General features: G+C 39.3%; 1 protein-coding gene across 3 annotated transcripts in view; it reads right to left on the bottom strand.

The window, feature by feature from the left end:
* Window positions 1-3,679: 3,679 nt before the first annotated feature.
* PLXDC2 (plexin domain containing 2) overlaps window positions 3,680-19,109 on the bottom strand; it is a 412,966-nt gene continuing 397,536 nt past the window's right edge. For all 3 annotated transcript variants that reach the window (XM_075922487.1, XM_075922486.1, XM_075922488.1), the window contains one exon: window positions 3,680-5,484. In XM_075922487.1, the coding sequence (XP_075778602.1) occupies window positions 5,368-5,484 (117 nt within the window). In that variant the 3' untranslated portion in view covers window positions 3,680-5,367. The remainder of the gene's footprint in view (window positions 5,485-19,109) is intronic.

Raw genomic sequence — 19,109 nt, 5'->3', positions numbered from 1 at the left:
CCAGACTGTGATGCTATTCCGTGTCTTTTGAACCAGCCTGTAATTTCAAAATAGATTTCGAAATAATGGGCTAGCTATTCTGATGTCCCCAAAACACTCATTCCACAAGGATAAAGGGATGTTTTGGAATAGCAGTTTATTTTGACATTAGATCGAAATAAGATATGCAATTTGCATAGCTCAAATTATATATTTTATTTCAACCTAGAGGTGCAGTGTAGATGCACCCACAGAGAGCTAAAAGGCATTATTAAATTTCAAGCAAAGTCAATCACTCAAGGATTAGGAAATGCCAGGATGGACCTGCCTTTGGCTGAATTAGGGCTGTGTAGTGTAGGAGGCTGTCTCCTTTGTTGCAGAGTATTGGACTGCAATAAGAGAAAGAAGGGATATATGGTTAAAATAGTTGAATGCCAACTTAAAGAACTGCATTTTATCCTCGCCTTTACCACAGCGTTCCTGTGTAATGCGAGCAAGTCTCCTATACCAAACTTGTCATATGTGGTCACTAATTGTGTGATCTTCATTTTCTTGGTGGTCACTTTGTAGGAGTGCTGGACTCTCATGAATGCAATGGAAATCAATGAGACCTGTACTTTGAATGCATAAAGTATTTTTTAATGCTAAGTACTCTGAACAATCATGCCCTAAGTGACTCAAACTGGGCACTCACCATGCCTCAGTTTCTCATCTGCAAAATGGGAATAACACCACCCCTTATCTCAAAGGGGTAATGTGAAAATAAATGAATTCGGCTGTGTCTACATTGGCACCCTTTTCCGGAAAAGGGATACTAATGAGACCAGTCGGAATTGCAAATGCCGCGGGGAATTTAAATATCCCCCGCGGCATTTGCAAGAACATGGCTGCCGCTTTTTTCCGGCTCGGGGCTTTGCCAGAGAAAAGCGCCAGTCTAGACGGGATCTTTCGGAAAATAAAGCCTTTTCTGGAAGATCCCTTATTCCTGAATTTGGCATTTGCAATTCCGACTGGTCTCATTAGCATCCCTTTCCGGAAAAGGGTGCCAATGTAGACACAGCCCCTATGTTTGAGAAGTTCTGCACATCATAACTTGATCTATAAATTATGTGTGTTCATTAAATTACTTAAGAATTCCCTGTTATCACTTTGAAGGTTGAAAGGTTCTTGTCCTAAGATCAGGCTCATTATTACTCAAATGCCTTAAAGGATACAAACCTCGAGGTTCCTTGTATTGCAATTGACTATAATAAAGGCAAGATAGCCTATGGGCTATGAGTGAAAAGCCCACGAGGAAATTAATAATTCTGCCTTCAGAGTAGGACTTGACTAGCACACAATAAATAAGACATTGGGTCACAAACTGAACAACTAGGAGAAAAGAAAATAACTCTCATCACTGAAAGAAGCAAGTGTCTTATAAAAAAACAAATATTTGCAGCCATAAAATTAAACACTATCATAATACATGTTCATAAGGATGCTAAATTTAGGTTGCATAGGCAACTTCTGAGTTTCTTCTTTTGCAGCCTTAATAGTGTTCTTTTAACAAATATTTTCTGTGTGTAATATATGTATCTAGTTCATTGGCTTACTTTACTGAGAGTCTAAGATGCCATTTGGCAAACTAGTTTGAAATTCTGTCCTGGAATGCATCTTTTTTCTGTAATCTTCAGCAGAATATTTCAAAATTTCATTGGGGGAAATCAGATTGATGAGCACATTTCTACTAAATGAAAAAATATAGGAAAAAGTTAATTTTGTTAAAGTTTTCCAATTACCTAAACATCTATTTGTGTGCAAATACATGTGCATTCAGAAATGGGTTATGACGTAGAGTAATGGCTACAATAAATGGAACTTTAAATAAACAATTAACTAAATTAATAATTCTGAATTACACTAAGACCAAGAACCAGAGAGAATGTTAGTAAAGTCATTGTTCCATTGCAATCAGTCTGGAATTTCTTTTGGATTGGCATAAAAAGGGATACGGATCAATCAAACTTACAGTTTATAAAGCAATAACAATAGCATTCTTTGATTTTTCTTGTATTTCATTATAACTGCTGGAATAAAGAATCAAATTGTATCATTTTTAATTTAAAAAAATGTAGAAAACCATATGGAATCATAAAACAGAAACAGATTACTTAATTACCTTCGCCCACTGGGATAAATAGAACATACTATGGAATATATCAAACCAGACACTGATGAGAGGCTATCAGTTTCTACAAGTGTGCAGTTTTTCCCTTCAGACATTAGTTCTCTTATGACAAGGAATAGCCTATTAGTCAGATTAAATAAATACAGCAACTAACCATGATATAACCAAGTACACAGACTATGGGAAAGACAAAATAACTATATTAATATATTTCTTATATGTTGCCTATTCAGTGACATCTGTCACTAATTTACTAGGGCTGGGTAGAGTAAAAAATAATGCATGAATATTTCAATTAAGAAATGTCAGCAAATGGATGCTTATTTGTGAATTATCACAAACTTTCCATCCAGCTCTGGAATGGGGGTAGGAAAGAAAACAGAAATATTTACTCACTATGAAAAATATCATGAAACCCACAAGTAACAGGATCAGTCAGCTCCATGCATAACATATACAAGCAAAACTGAATCCAGCCTGTTTACTAAGCCGAGAGTTTGGTGAGTAGTCCATACTTACATGAGTTTATAGACAACCATACAGTGCCATGTGGATACTTTTTAGTCAGATTCACAACATTTATATGTTGGCTGATATGTCATGATGTGCTTTGGAATAACATTTATTTTAACTGCTGAGGGCATCATGCTTCAAAAATCATAAGTGCAAGTTCTGTAAGGCTACGTCTAGACTGGCATGATTTTGCGGAAATACTTTTAACGGAAAACTTTTTCCGTTAAAAGTATTTCTGCAAAAGAACATCTAGATTGGCAAGGATGCTTTTGCGCAAAAAGTGCTTTTGCGCAAAAGCATCCATGGCAATCTAGACGCGCTTTTGCGCAAGAAAGCTCCGATGGCCATTTTAGCCATCAGGCTTTCTTGCGCACAAAATTAAGGTGCCTGTCTACACTGGCCCTTTTGCGCAAGTATTCTTGCACAAGAGGGTTTATCCCTGAGTGGGAGCGTGAAAGTATTTGCGCAAGAAGCACTGATTTTGTACATTACAAAGTCAGTGCTCTTGCGCAAATTCAAGCGGCCAGTGTAGACAGCTGGCAAGTTTTTGCACAAAAGCAGCTGCTTTTGTGCAAAATCTTGCCAGTCTAGATGCACCCTAATGGTTTTATTAGGCCAATGGATTCTAGTTGATGATTGCAAATCTTCCTGGAATAAGATAGAAAAATGGATAAATATCAGACCCAAGAAGTTTGGGGGTTTAAAATTTTGTGCACTTTAATGTGTTTTATTTTTAAAAAATGAGTGTCACCAGATAGGTGTGTGCATACATTTGATTATTGCTATCTGAATTAACATCCAGTACTTTAATCCCTCCCCATCAGAAACAGGGATTGAAAGAGCCACACAAATTTGAAAGGAGTGATTACTGCAAGACTTTCAGCAGACCTTAAGATGTAGTTTTTAGCAATTTCAAATGAATACTGGTTAGGTTTTGAACATTTCAGACCTCACAGTCGATGATTGAAATCAGATAGTAAAATGAGTGTTATACCGAATAAAGAATGATACAGAGCATACAGTATAGTATTATTTACTGAAGAAAATAACAAGTAAAAATCATGTTATTTTTAAAACAGTTAAGTAATCAAATGTAGAACATACACACATTGACAAGAAATGTAAATAACTGATTAATTAAGGTGATACCTATAAAGTGTCTATACTACTTGAGACCTAAAACTGTAACTGTTGAATACTGTACCTTAAAACGATTCAAGGGCCTCTGCATGTACAGTATATAAACGATTTGAAAGTGAAAGACGACAATGAAATGTACATACAATACCTGAATTGAAAATTTTAGTAGCTCAGTGTACATTAATCCCTTTCCCCCTAAAGGAATAACTTTTCTTTTCACTGGGAATTTATCATATTATTTTTCCCTAGTCAAGGAGGAAAAGGGTTGATATTAAAGGAAGCGTGGCTCCAGTAGGCAGAAAAGTTATGACATTGCAACTAAATGAACCACCATCCCTAAGCAACATAAAAATATTCTAATATTAAAGATTATTTTACAACTCAGTGGAAATATGCAGTAATGCAATCCATTTCCTCCATCTGGATGACAAAAATGCAGTCTTAACAGCCACAAGAGCCTGCCTTGTGTTAGCTATAAAAAAAATATATTTATATATATATTTATGCAACTACTATGTGTATTAAACAAAATCACTATGGATCAGCATGGTTCTGCAACACTTTGAAAAGGGATATCTGGGAGGGGTGCACTGGATTTTGCAACATTTCTCAGGAAGGACTCACAATGAGGATGAAATCCAATTTGTTTAAAATCTTAACATTTTTTTCATCACATTATCTGAAAAATTTCCATGTTGATTTCTGCTAGTATCAGCCAAAAGCATCTGTTGCCTTCATTTCAGCCCACTGTATGGAAATGGAAGCGATGTCCCTTAAAATTAATCCGATACTTAATGGTTTAGTGAACATTGAAACTCAAAATTAGTCCAATTTCACCATAAACTCCAATTATACAGCCCAATTTCACCATAGTGAAAACTCCCAGCAATTTTTTCTAACCACTTTGTGCTAACTTTATAATACTTTATTGTGACTTGCTTAAGGGATATTAACTGACAAAGTACAAGAAACATTTTACTACTCCTGGAAAGACTATATGTTCTATGGTAACTCATTCATTCACTTGGTTATGTTAGTTTGGCATTGAACAATCAGAATTGTATTCTACATTCACCTGTAGAACTATAGAAAATTGCTTATATTTTACCTGCATTGAATTGATTTTCTTAGCAACCTTGTCAAAATTGATCACTGCTCTTTGCATGAAAGGGTTACAGATTTGTACCACAGTTTATCTTTGAGACTTCAGAGGAGAATGCTTGAACAAAAGGGTAGCACCCTTGTGAACTAAAGCTTTATTATAGTGTTTGATTCTTATGCAACCCCATATCTAAGTCAACAATATGGCATTTGTGCCACACTTCTGAGACTGTAGATGTGCATTCAGGGTGTTCTGAATGAACTATTGTATGTCACTCGAGTAAGAAAAACTACAGTGCAGTGATAATCTGGTATCCTAGATTGCTTTTTCTTCTTGGACAAGATTTATCCAACCATCTTCTTTCTTTGTGGCTACAGCAGCTTAGGGCTCCTTTTCTTTTAAGAGAGGCAAAGTGAATGTCTTACACCTGTAGACCAGTACTGGTGCTCTTGTCCTAGAAATTTTAGCATTGCTCTGATACAATGAAACCTTCCTTTTCTCCAACTGGTTCCACTTCAGCATATGCAGGATGTCCAGAGCCTCTTCGAAACTTCATTGCAGGCCATCTGCTCGGGCGGCGCTACAACAGAAATACCACAACCCTTCTTAGAATATGTAATGGATAACGCTAACAAAGCAAGTGTTTAAAAATACTTTGTAATTTCAGTTGTCTTGATACTAAAATTTAATTGGCTAACACTCTGGTCATTTAAGGAGCTGGAGATTCCTTCTAAACACACAAGGAAAGCCTGGCATTTCCAAGCAGCCAGTCTAGACTGTATATTTTGCAACACTGCTGTAAACCTGTCACTAGAAAGAGGGAGCTACAAGCAATACCCTAAGCAACCAAGGCTAGAACAAGTTTGCAAGGTTTCAAAGTGTCTATGCCAGTGAGTTTGCAAATGAGTCAACATTCAACAGAGCTGGAAAATGTATTTTCTATCCTTACTATTCTTTTCTCTTCTCATTTGTCGTGTGTGTATTAGTCTTGTTTTGCCTTCTAGAAAATAACACTGGACATTACCAGAAAGAGTAACAACAGCGCTGGCTCATTTCAATTAACTTATTTTATTTTCCCCAAGAGAACAGTTATTACTTACTGTCTGTATATCATCTAAGTCTAAGGGTATGCCTTCACCACCTGCTGTATAGATAGACAGTGTTTGATCCAGCGGGGATCAATTTATGGTGTCTAGTGTAGACACACTATAAATGAACCACTGGGTGCTCTCCGATCAATTCCGGTACTCTGCCAGAATGAGAATTGTAGGCAGAGTCATCGAGTGAGTGTCAGCTGTCAACTTACTGCAATGACGATACTGCGGTAAGTAGATCTAAGTATGTTGGCTTCAGCTACGTTATCAACATAGCTAACATTACATTACTTAGATAGATGGCTCACAGTAATGTAGACTAGGGTTAACAGACTGCTAAACAAGGTGTTTTTACTTCAAAGACTTCCTCTAGCCAAAAGAAGGCTGCTCTGAAAATGAAGGCTTTACATAATACTTTGCATTTCAGATGCTTTAACTGTTTATCCTTCTTTTCCTGTACCTTTAGTGAAAGGTTACAAAGGGTATTAAGCAGGCTGGGGTTTCTGTCTCCTGATCCTTATATAAATTTTTTTTGATATTGGGCCATTTCAGGTCCATGTTAACATCTTTGACTCTTTGATCCATATATTCCATTTTGATTCCATCTCAATAGATATTTCTGTTCCATATCAGTCCAGGCAGCCAAATTCTGTCACACTCACCTTGATTCCCAAGAGACTAAATTATCATTTTATATAATTACATTTTACCTGAATGATTTTTCCTGCAGCAGTTTCAAAAAATGTTAGTCATCCCAATGTTTTTTATTGTTAGGGAATGATTGAGCTCCCACTGAATTTTTTCCCATTGACTTCATCGAGAACTCTTATCAGCTCTTTAAGGAACAGCCAAATACAAAGAGAGAAGAAAAATGGATATATTTCAGTGGCAGGTGAAATGATTCCTGTGTATCTATAATGCCTTCTGGGCTGAAAAATGCAGCTAACTCCTAAATTTTCAAATGTAACTAGCTATTACAGGGCCCGATTTCCCCAAGCTAATATGTATTAAAAGATGCCGATTTTCAGAACATTGCTCAGTTCTTTCTGAAAAGCAGCCACTTCAAGATGTCTCAAATTCAGCATCCAAAGTAATTAGTCACTTCGGAAATTTTGGCCTATCTACATATCATAGAACACTAGAACTGGAAGGGACCTCGAGAGGTCATTGAGTCTAGTCCCCTGCCCTCATGGCAGGACCAGTACCACCTAGACCATGCCTGACAGATGTCTATCTGACCTGCTCTTCAATATCTCCAGAGAGGGAGATTCCACAACCTCTCTAGGCAACTTATTCCAATGTTTAACCACCCTGACAGTTAGGAAGTTTTTCCTAATGTCCAACCTAAACCTCCCTTGATCCAGTTTAAGCCCATTGCTTCTTGTCCTATCCTCAGAGGCAAAGGAGAACAATTTTTCTCCCTCTTCCTTGTGACACCCTTTTAGATACCTGAAAACTGTTATCGTGTCCTTTCTCAGTCTTCTCCTTTCCAAACTAAACAAGCCCAATTCTTTCAGCCTTCCTTCAGAGGTCATGTTTTCTAGACCTTTAATAATTTTTGTTGCTCTTCTCTGGACTTTCTCCATTTCTCGGAACTGGGCAAAATATTCCAACTGAGGCCTAATCAGTGCGGAGTAGAGCAGAAGAATGACTTCTCGTGTTTTGCTCATAACACACCTGTTGGTGCATCCCAGAATCATGTTTGCTTTTTTTGCAACAGCATCACACTGCTGACTCATATTTAGTCTGTGATCCACTATCACCCCTAGATTCCTTTCTGCAGTATTCCTTCTTAGACAGTCGCTTCCCATTTTGTATGTGTGAGACTGATTGTTCCTTCCTGAGTGGAGCACTTTGCATTTATCCTTATTAAACTTCATCCTGTTTATCTTTGACCATTTCTCCAGTTTGCCCAGATCATTTTGAATTATGATTCTATCCTCCAAAGCAGCTGCAACCCCTCCCAGCTTCCTATAATCTGCAAACTTAGTAAGTGTACTCACAATGCCAATATCTAAATTGTTGATGAAGATAGTGAACAGAACCAGTTCCCAAAACAGACCCCTGCTGAACCCCATGGCTACGTCTACACTGGCCCCTTCTTTGGAATAGCCATGCTAATTTAGAACTTTGGAATAGGGAAATGCGCGGGGGATTTAAATATCCCCCGCGGGATTTAAAAAAACATGGCCGCCGCTTTTTTTCTGGCTTGGGGAAAAGCCGGAAAAGAGCGTCCAGACTGGCGCGATCCTCCAGAATAAAGCCCTATTCCAGAGGATCTCTTATTCCTACTTGAAAGTAGGGCTTTATTCCGGAGGATCACGCCAGTCTGGATGCTCTTTTCCGGCTTTTCCCCAAGCCGGGAAAAAAGCGGCAGCCATGTTTATTTAAATCCCGCGGGGGATATTTAAATCCCCGGTGCATTTCCCTATTCCAAAGTTCTAAATTAGCATGGCTATTCCGAAGAAGGGGCCAGTGTAGACACAGCCCACTTGTTACGACTTTCCAGTAGGATTGTGAACCGTTAATAACTACTCTCTGAGAATAGTTATGTACACACCTTATAGTAGCTCCATCTAAGTTGTATTTGCCTCATTTATTGATAAGAATATCATGCAAGACTATATGAAATACCTTACTAAAGTTTAGGTATACCATGTCCACCACTTCTCCCTTATCCACAAGACTCATTATCCTATCAAAGAAAGCTATCAGATTGGTTTGACATGATTTGTTCTTTTACAAATCCATGCTGGTTGTTACCTATCACCTTAACATCTTCCAAGTGTTTGCAGATGAATTCCTTAATCATGTGCTCCATTATCTTTCCTGGAACAGAAGTTAAACGGACAGGCCTGTAGCTTCCTGGGTTGTTCTTATTTCCCTTTTTATAGATGGGCACTATATTTGCCCTTTTCCAGTCTTCTGGAATCTCTCCTGTCTCCCATGATTTTCCAAAGATGATAGCTAGATGCTCAGATTCCTCCTCTGTCAGCTCCTTGATTATTCTAGGATGCATTTCATCAGGCCCTGGTGACTTGCAGATATCTAATTTTTCTAAGTGATTTTTAACTTGGTCTTTTTTTATTTAATCTTCTAAACCTACCCTCTTCCCACTAGCATTCACTGTATTAGGAATTCCTTCATCATCAGACTTCTCAGTGAAGACCAAAACAAGGAAGTCATAAAGCATCTCTGCCATTTCCAAGTTTCCTGTTACTGTTTTGCCCTCCTCACTGAGCCTACCCTGTCCTTGGTCTTCCTCTTGCTTGTAATATATTTATAGAATGTCTTCTTATTTTTCTCAATGCCTGCAGCTAGTTCAGAACATTTTGTGCCTTTGTCTTTCTAATCTTGCCCCTGCATACTTGTATTGTTTGCTTATATTCATCCTTTGTAATTTGTCCTCGTTTCTACTTTTTATATGACTCCTTTTTGATTTTTTGATAATGCAAGATCTCCTGGTTAAGCCAAAGCGGTCTTTTGCCATTCTTTCTATCTTTCGTATGCAAATATATTATTATCCATTGTTTCTTCTTCAAAGCTACTGCATAAAATAGCAATCAACTTTTAGCATTCCGTTAGCGCTTGAGGAAATGGAAGAATGAGTGAAGAAAATCAGTCATATTTTATATTTTCATTTTAAGACCAAGACAAAAAGCAATACATCTTATAACTTAAAAGGCTTTTTCTCAGATTCATACTTGAATGTGAGAAACACTCTGTTCTGACCACAAGTTCCTTTTACTTTCCCTGTCCTGAAATAAATTCCTCTATCTGTCTCTCTTTACTTGTTACTGCACTTCTTGCTGTTTAGTATATTGAGAGAATCTGTGCTAAGAACCACTGAACACCCACTGCTGTTACATTATATTGGGATTAGTGAAGCTAATTTAGAGTAGGATTAGCTAAAGAATTTCTCAGGCACTGCTGAATTCCAATCTCAAAAAGACAGTAACAGTGAGGACATTGGTGGCAGGGCACAAAGAAAGGCTTACATGGGGATCACTTTCATGCAGATATAATACAAAAGCTGCTGCCTTCTCTCTTCCCTCCCTCTCCGCCCCATTCTAGGGTTAGGTGTGCTTTTGAGAGGCGCAATGTACATTTTGTGAGACAGTTAATTTAAAATCTGTGTGTTCTTAGTATAAAACCTAGCAATATTGAGAGTAGGAATGCATCCAGCTGTCTTTTTGAAAGGGCATGTTTTTCCTCATAAGGAAACAAAGCCCATTCCATTTTTTTAAAGACTTTCTACCTATGTTTGATTCAGTGTATTTAATAAATGTAGAAGGACAGTTAGTTTATTGCTAACAGGGGTCAAATTCTGTTCTCATATTCACTAATGTAAATGCAGATTAAGTTGATTAAATCCAATGAAGTCATTGCAGACATACATCAATATAAGTAAAAAAACTGACTTTGACTTGATATGCCTCTAATGAAAAGAAAAAATAAAAAACCTATAGAAAATTAGTGAGGAAAAATAGTTAGAAACAGAGTATCATAAAACAATGACTTAGGATAACTACATTTTAATGTATTAACATGCTCTCCAATTTTATTTGAAGATGTAACCAAGTTTAGTTGTTGTTTTCTTTTTTACAACCAGTGCCAAGCTGATTCTATCATTTTTAGTTTTGCTGTCCACAGACAAGACACTTTTATAATTAACCTTTCCTCTTGATGAGAAATGCATTGATTCACCTAACATGGGACAGGGAAAAAATCTCTCTTCTTGCCCCAGAAACAAACAAATGTGAAGGTCATCTTCAAATGTAAGAGTTGAAACTTTGTGAAGATTGTGAAGATTCTTTTCATGTCAGAGGTAAGAGAAATACTTGTTCTGCTACCTCCTCAGGTTTTACATTGCTAATGACATACAGTAGGATTTTTGTTATTGTTGCTGTTATGTGTTGTATGTGGGAAGATCAAGTCTTTGAAAACAGGAAATTGAGAAGCTACTGATTCACTTGACTTTGTTGCTGACCCAGATAAAACTATGGAGATATTACAGTTTTAATTGATAAAACTAAAAGTAATGGAAGTGGCATCATGGGATTTGAAGCTCCTCAGGCTATCACAGCAGCCCAGGAAGAGAGCAATGAACTCTGCATTTGCTCTCTCAGGTAGAACAACAAAGAACAAAATTGGGGCAGAGTGGAGGTGGAGCTATTTAGATTAATTCCTTAGTTCTTGTCCTCTCTCTCTACTACATAGAAAACATGCATCTTTCTTTAGACTTTGCAATCTTTGAGGTTATTTTCTGAACTGCTGTGCTGTAAATAGGGCTAAGAGTTTTACTTGCTCTCACCACGTGTATAGCAACTGAATTCAGTGGGATTTTTCTTACAAGTGAATCTCTAGAAATGGGCCCTTTATCTTCCTAAGCAAATATAAAGACTCAGAGGGGTAGCTGCATTCGTTCGTAAATTTAAAAACAACAGGGAGTCTTGTGGCACCTTAGGGTAGGTCTACATAGCAGCATTATTTTGGAATAACTGATGTTATTTCAAAATAATATAGTGTGCGTCTACAAAGCAAGCCATTATTTTGAAATAATGTCGACCTTGAGAACTTCTTACACCAACTCCTGTAACCCTCATTTCACGAGGAGTAAGGGAAGTGAAAGGAAGAGTGTCCTTCCTTTCTATTTCCTTCTGTGTAGACAGCACAGAAAGCCAAATTAAGGTATTTAGACTTCAGCTACACAATTGATTTAGCTGAAGTTGCATATCTTAACTTGACTTTTGACCTGCAGGTAGACATGCCCTTAAACACTAGCAAAAACATACAGAATCATGAACTTTTCTGGGTAAGACCCACTTCATCAGAGGAGTTTAGTGAGTCTTATCCATGAGAGCTCATGATCCTATGTTTTTGTTAGTTTCTAAGATGCCACAGGACTACTCGTTGTTTCTAAGAAAATATGCTAGAGGAAAATACCATAGCCTGGCAAGCCTACTGTGTGTGCAGAAGAATGACCTACCATATGTGGGGAAAGAGGCTGGTGGCCTGTGAAAGACCATAAAAGTAAAAAAGAAATAGTTCCAGAGCAGGTAATTCATGAAATGACATTTCCAAATTCAAATTTGTTGTAATGCACCCATCCACTGTGCCACGGTTGGAGACAATGCAGTCTGCTAGAGTTTCTACTGCCCTTAGCCTGGAATAAACATCTTTATACAGACTCTGGAGCAGTGACAGGATGGGTTTTGCCCATCTCCTTTTTGATAGCACAGGTGAAGTGTTTCCCATCCCAAGCACTACAGAGTGGAATTTTGGGGCTTTTCCCCTTCGTTATTACTGTAGTGCAAGGTGTTTGGTCTCATCCTAGTGGACAGCATATTCCCCTCACCACCTTTTTCATTTGAGTGAATCCTGGGCCTCAGGGCATCTCTCCTATTCCTGGCTTGGCATCAGAATGGAGTTATCAGCCACAAAGAAATATGACATACAAACAAGCCTGCCCCTATAGCGTTCCTTCTTAGCTGATGGAGTTCCAGCCAGTGAAAGACACACTCCACATGGCTGATTTGTTCAGCAGATTCAGGAGACCTGGGAAGCTGCATTCTGAGAGACAGAACTGGTAATGAGCTGAATGCCCCAATTAGTGTGGCAGCTGAGGACATTCAGTCCACAGTGAATTCAGAGGCTTTTATGAACTCATTTGCAGTTCAGCTTTAAATCAGATAATTTTCAGTTGCAGAGTAATGTGTTTAAAAGACGCCCAAACATGTCCCAAGCTGAATGCTCTAGCACACTCTCATATAAATTAGTGCTGTCTAAAAATACAATCTGATTGGCTGTGTTTCATGAGGAGGGTTCTAGTAAACTACGCTACCTCTGGGGAGGAAAAGGGAAACAAGCCTTTGATTTCAGCCTTGAGAGTCAAGTCTCTGAACCAACCAGACACCATTTAAAGAGGTGTGATGGATTTTTCAATTGCCAGCAAGACTTCCCATCTAGTTATCCGCAGGACCATTGATGGTATAACTATAAAATAATAAAGTACATAGCTTTGAGCAGCACAGACAACTGCTGTTCAGTTGAGAAGCTCTGCAGAAATGTATAAGTGACTATGATTCTTCACAGCCAAGAATTCAATCAGGATTTCTAATCAATTTTATCTTGAAAATAAAGGAAAAAAACAGTTCTGGGTTTGAGTAAAGGTACTGCTACAACATAAATGGAAGATGTTTTAGATGGTTTTAAATACATATAAAACAGGAAGAAGGAAATACACTAAATGTGAGCCAGAGGGAGGGAAAAGTCTGTTGTGCAGATGCCACAGGACTATAAAGATTTAGGGGATAAGTGATGTGGGAGAAGATCGATTACAGAAGGACTGAACAGAAGTGCTCACTGGCGTATAATCATTTTCAGATAGAGTGCAAGCACTATAATACGGGAGTAGTGGCATTTAATGACTGCTTTTCCTGGCCTCCTGAAGGAACTGAGAAACATACTGTTATCCCTTATAAAGATCCATATAATCTCTATGAAAGCTCAGTCAATGGTATGGTACGTTTCACCTGTGACAGGAATTCATTTATAATAATTATAAAGATGCACACTGAGCACTGTGTTTCACTGTTTGCTGCAATTCTTAATTCTTTTTTACATTTCCTTTCATGCCTCTGCAAAATAAGTTTGTATTATCTATGGATGAGAGTAGTTGGATGACATGCACCATCCTCTACAACCGTATACCGAGGACTACAAAATGAATACAGTCCTACACAGTAGCAAAGGAAATCTCCATTACAATCACGTCTCTCCTGTGTAGCCATGTAGCTAAGACGTAGTATTCCCATGTTTGTATAGGGTTTACTTATGTAAGCAATAGATGTTGCAGAACTCTGATTTGTAATTACAAATGGTTCTGTAATTTGTAGTGATAGTGTTTCGGTATGCGTGAAGAAGTGTGTGTTAATTAGATAAGTTTGAAAGTTGTTTTTAGGCTCAGATGTACCAAAGAGAGGGAGCTGGGATCTCAGCGGCACTGGAGCTGGGATCTCAGCAGCACCCCTTTATGGTGAGGGAAGATTGATGACCCTAAAAATTTCGAAGCCAGCACCTCCAATGTGTGAAGATAACAAATCCCTTCAAAACCAAGGTGGGGAAAAACCCAGAAAAGTTGTCAGCAAGCTGATGTTCAACAATGAAAACAATCTACAGATAAACATATGTTGCGAAGTGATTGATTACAACATGATGCAGCAAAATCCATAGACTTGCATGAGAAGGTATTTCTATAAAAGATGGGGTGTCTTGCCATAAAGATTTGGACTCGCCCTGCCAGTCTTGTAGTTTTGGAATCATGACCAGCAGAACCCGGCTCCCCTTCTTGGGTCCAAATTAACTCACCATTGAGTTGGTCCGAGCCTCCGACTGGTAACTATACCATTGTTGGTGGGACAGTGTACGTATGTGCGAATGAATACATATGCTTTTTACTTTGTATTTTCAAAAATACAATGTATTGCCTTTTCCCTTAAAAAAATCCCATGTGCATAACAAGAAGCCTATAAAGCACTAGCAAAGCTTGGTTTTTGCTTTAATAATACCCCACTAGCATCAAATCCCAGTGTCTATTGTGCAGTTTCGTCCCTAATCAGTTACCAACTTCATCATGTGGTCTCCCCGGGTATGTCTACACTACCACCCTAGTTCGAACTAGGGTGGTAATGTAGGCAACCAGCGTTTCAAATGAAGCCCGGGATTTGAATTTCCCGGGCTTCATTTGCATGTTGCCGGGCGCCGCCATTTTTAAATGTCCGCTAGTTCGGACTCTGTGCCCGCGGCTACACGCTGCATGAACTAGGTAGTTCAGATTAGGCTTCCTATTCCGAACTACCGTTACTCCTCGTGGAACTACCGTTACTCCTCCTTAGGAAGCCCGGGAAATTCAAATCCCGGGCTTCATTTGCAACTCCGCTTGCCTACATTAACCACCCTAGTTCGAACTAGGGTGGTAGTGTAGACATACCCCCCTTGAGGCATGGGGATCTGAGACTGTTCCCATACCTATCGACATGTGTATAATGGACTTCAGCATTACTCTGATATACATCAGTGTCAGAGCCTGATCCTTCAAAGGCCTGAAGATCTTCTCAGAGGGACACAGCACGCTCACCTCCCATTCAAATCTATGTGAGTTGAAGGTGGTGAGCACCTCTCAGGAGCAGGTTTTTAATGCAAAGATCTATGTTTCACATATGCTTTTTTTTTAATTAAAGAGGCCGTCTCCACTGTTTCTGACAAATGTTATAACTCAAACAATTCACCGAAGTCCAATGACACATATTCTTATCCACCTCAGTGGCTAAGACCTCTAAAGATGTCTAACATCGAGTAAAAATGTATTAGACATGTACACGGGCTTCTTGACTGTACTTCACTCTTTGTCAATTGCAGGTGTTAATGTCTCAAAAACAGAGATATTTAAATATAGATTCCATACAGCTCTCAGGATTGTGCGCCAAAGCTTCAACATGATAAACTTAAAAAACAACAAATGGTCTGGTAGCACTTTATAGACTAACAAAACATGTAGATGGGTTCATGAGCTTATTTTGGGTCTGCATATCATAAACCCAAAACACCGGTTATCTGAAGAAGTGGGTTGTGCCCACGAAAGCTCATGATACCATCTACATGTTTTGTTAATCTTTAAAGTGCTACCAGATCATTTGTTGTTTTTTAAGTTTATCCTGTGAAGACTAACTCGGCTACCCCCTGAAAATTTTAACATGATAGTTCAGACTGAATCTCTCTGGTCCAGCACCCTTGGAAACTGACTCCTTCTGAACCAGGAAATTTGCTGGATACAGGGAGGTAAAATGTCTGCACCTCTCTCTGCTGTGGCCCAAGATCCTGGCCTCTGGTCATAGGGCTCTGCTGCTTTCTGGCCATGGACCACTGCTCCCAGTGCCTGGCTGGGGGGCTCCACAGCTGGCCTCTTCCTCCATGTGCACTCCATTCCTGCTCTTCTCCATCCCTCCCTGAGTTTGGATGCCACAATCAGCTGATTGTGGTGCTCCAGAAGCACTGGGAGTGTGGGGGAAGAGCTGGTAAGCCTGAGATCACTTGCACAGAAGAGAGAGGGCATAGAGAGGAGAGCTTGGTGCTAGTTTTTCCCTGTGAGTGCTCCAGCCCCAGAGCATCCATGGGATCACCAACAATGCTGGACCAGGGATGTTGTTTGATGAGGGAATCCTGGATTAGAGAGCTTCAACCTACCTAATGAACCAAGAAAGGAGGAAGAAACTATATTAATCTATTACATTTTGTTCTTACTATACAGCTTATCCAATCAATATTAGTACACATGCCATGTCTCCAATATACCTTATTTCTAAGCAACTAGGTAACATGACTTAGATTGACCCAAGCTGTAAAATTCATAAGGATGATATGGAGATACTGATGAAAATATCTCATCTCTTCCTTCAGCTCAATGCATATCACTTCCCAAAATAGACCTCTCTGATTTAAAACTCTTTTCCTTGTAAAAAAAATTATAGTTTCTGCAACTTTAAGGACCAGCAGGTAGGATCATCTAAGCAGTCAGCTGCTGAATGATGAGAAATGGGACACCTTCTTCCTTACCCCTTTGACTTTTATTTTCAGTGATAATTATTTATTTTACAGCTTTTCCATCTTATATGATCTGGGTCACCCCTGCTGTGTTGCTGGTTCCAGCTGAGCTGAGTAAGCTCTTGAAGAAATACCTTTACTATCAGTGCAGTGCAATAACAATGAGATCAGTAGCAGTATTCAAAAGGCCAGGATAATGCAGAACTTTCAAAGAACAAGAAAAATTATAGTTGTTCTTTTTTCTTTTAATCATTAGTTTCAGGATATGGAACTCATCTGGTAGTACGGAGAGAATCAGATCAGTGACAGTGCTCATGCTGCAGGGGTGCCTGGCCATTTTCTGACTTAAAGCAAAAGAAATTATGGGGTAAATCCTCAGCTGATGTAAATCAACCTAGTTCCATCAACTTAAATGTAGACCAGCTGAGAATCTGGCCTTACCTTTCTCTTGCTCCTATTTTACTCTGTATTAATTTAAAGAGATATGCAGCATCTGTGAAATCTCTGCATTAAGTTAGAACCAGTGTGTAAGAAAATCTCTTACCTCCCTGATTCTCAAGATGCCTTGCACCAGCCCTGCTGTAAGATAAAACAGTCTATGCCCAAACCTAATTCATGACAGTTGGCTATGGTTCCTGCAGCGCGACACTCCAGCTGAGAATTGTATAGGAGAATAGCATTTTGCTGTGGCCATGCTTTCCTTACAATCACTTGCCACCATGCTCCTTATGCCAAGGTGGACAGGGAAGGCACAGAAGCTGACTCATTTGGCTTTACAGCAGTCAAGAATTCCTTTGGAGGAATTCTTTCCTGGGCTCATTGGATTATACACAGCCCTCCCCCTCTTGCCTCTGTATCAGAGGCCCCGGGGGCAGAAGCCAGTGTGTGTGGTGGGAAGCTGGCACCTGCAGAGCTCTCTGCCAGTCCTGCTGCCTCTCACAGAAGCAGCAGTGGAGAGAGAGAGGGGGAGCTAGCAGCCTGTATCAGAAGCAGCAGCATGGGGTGGGGAGCAGGTGGGAGACAGTACACATAGGGAGCTGACTTTTAAGTCAGCTCCCCAGATGTGCCAGCTCCTGCAAAGCTGCTTTCCCTCCCACCAGAGCTGCTACCTCCCACAGAGCAGTGGGGGATGGAAAAGAGGCAGGGGAACAGGAGCTAATGCTTGCAAAGAGCTGGCTTAAAAGCTGACTTCCAGCAAGCACCAGCTCTCACCTCCCCCGTGTAAGCAAGTATCCACTGAAAATTTCAGTGGTTACAAATTTGCACAAATAAATTCATTTTAACATCCTTAGCTCAGACACTATTGGGCATGGAGAAAGAAGTATAGTGGAGAAAGCAGCAATGTGTACTTTACACTTGCTTTGATCTCTCTATGTAAGTTACACCTATATAGATTCTCTTTGGGTGCATCAACATTGCATGCCTCTTTCCATAGCACCTAGTATGTATTTACCCTACCAGCCTGGATATGGATAATAGCATAGCTGGTGAGGCCTGATGTAATGAGTAAAGACATGTGGGTACACAATCAAGTGCAACTTCAGAAATTCCTGAGCTATGTTTGCTCATATTTAATTTTGATACAGTTCCCCCTTCAATTTAATCTCTGTTTCATGTATTCTTGCTTTCACAGGCATGTAATCCACCATAATCGGCACATCATGCCTGACTTATTGCCAGACAAATCTTACATCTTGACTATAGTATATTTTACACTACATAGATTAGTGGACAAATTAATTATTTGGTAATTGTATTATAGCTAGCTATTATTGTGGTATATTAATTTCATTGTATTTAAGGCTCCTAATGTGAACCTTCTTATTAAAACAAATTTAAGAGAATATCAGTCTTCATATGTGCATTATCTTCCAAAAATCAGCAAGGAATTAAAAGTATAACATTGCTGCAACATTCCTTATTCTCAACTGACACTGTGAAGGAATTCCTCAAGGCCAGAGTCAACTGGTGACCTGATTCAAAAGGAAGTATTCCTGGCAAATAAATCCATTTTACTTTTGCATTCCAAGAGGGGAAAAGTATCTTAACAATCAAGGCTACGTCTACACTGGCCCCTTTTCCGGAAGGGGCATGTAAATTTCATGAGTCGTTGTAGGGAAATCCGCGGGGGATTTAAATATCCCCCGCAGCATTTAAATAAAAATGTCCGCCGCTTTTTTCCGGCTTTTAAAAAAGCTGGAAAAGAACGTCTACACTGGCCCCGATCCTCCGGAAAAAGCGCCCTTTTCCGGAGGCTCTTATTCCTACTTTGAAGGAATCGGAGGATCGGGGCCAGTGTAGACGCTCTTTTCCGGCTTTTTTAAAAGCCGGAAAAAAGCGGCGGACATTTTTATTTAAATGCCGCGGGGGATATTTAAATCCCCCGCGGATTTCCCTACGACGACTCATGAAATTTACATGCCCCTTCCGGAAAAGGGGCCAGTGTAGACGTAGCCTCTGTGATAAAAAAGGACCTGGGCAGGCAATATTTCCTCTCTAACACTGAAAA

The sequence above is a fragment of the Pelodiscus sinensis genome, chromosome 2, assembly GCF_049634645.1.
Source record: "Pelodiscus sinensis isolate JC-2024 chromosome 2, ASM4963464v1, whole genome shotgun sequence".
NCBI lineage: Eukaryota > Metazoa > Chordata > Testudines > Trionychidae > Pelodiscus > Pelodiscus sinensis.
This window is presented reverse-complemented; position numbering and strand designations above follow the sequence as displayed.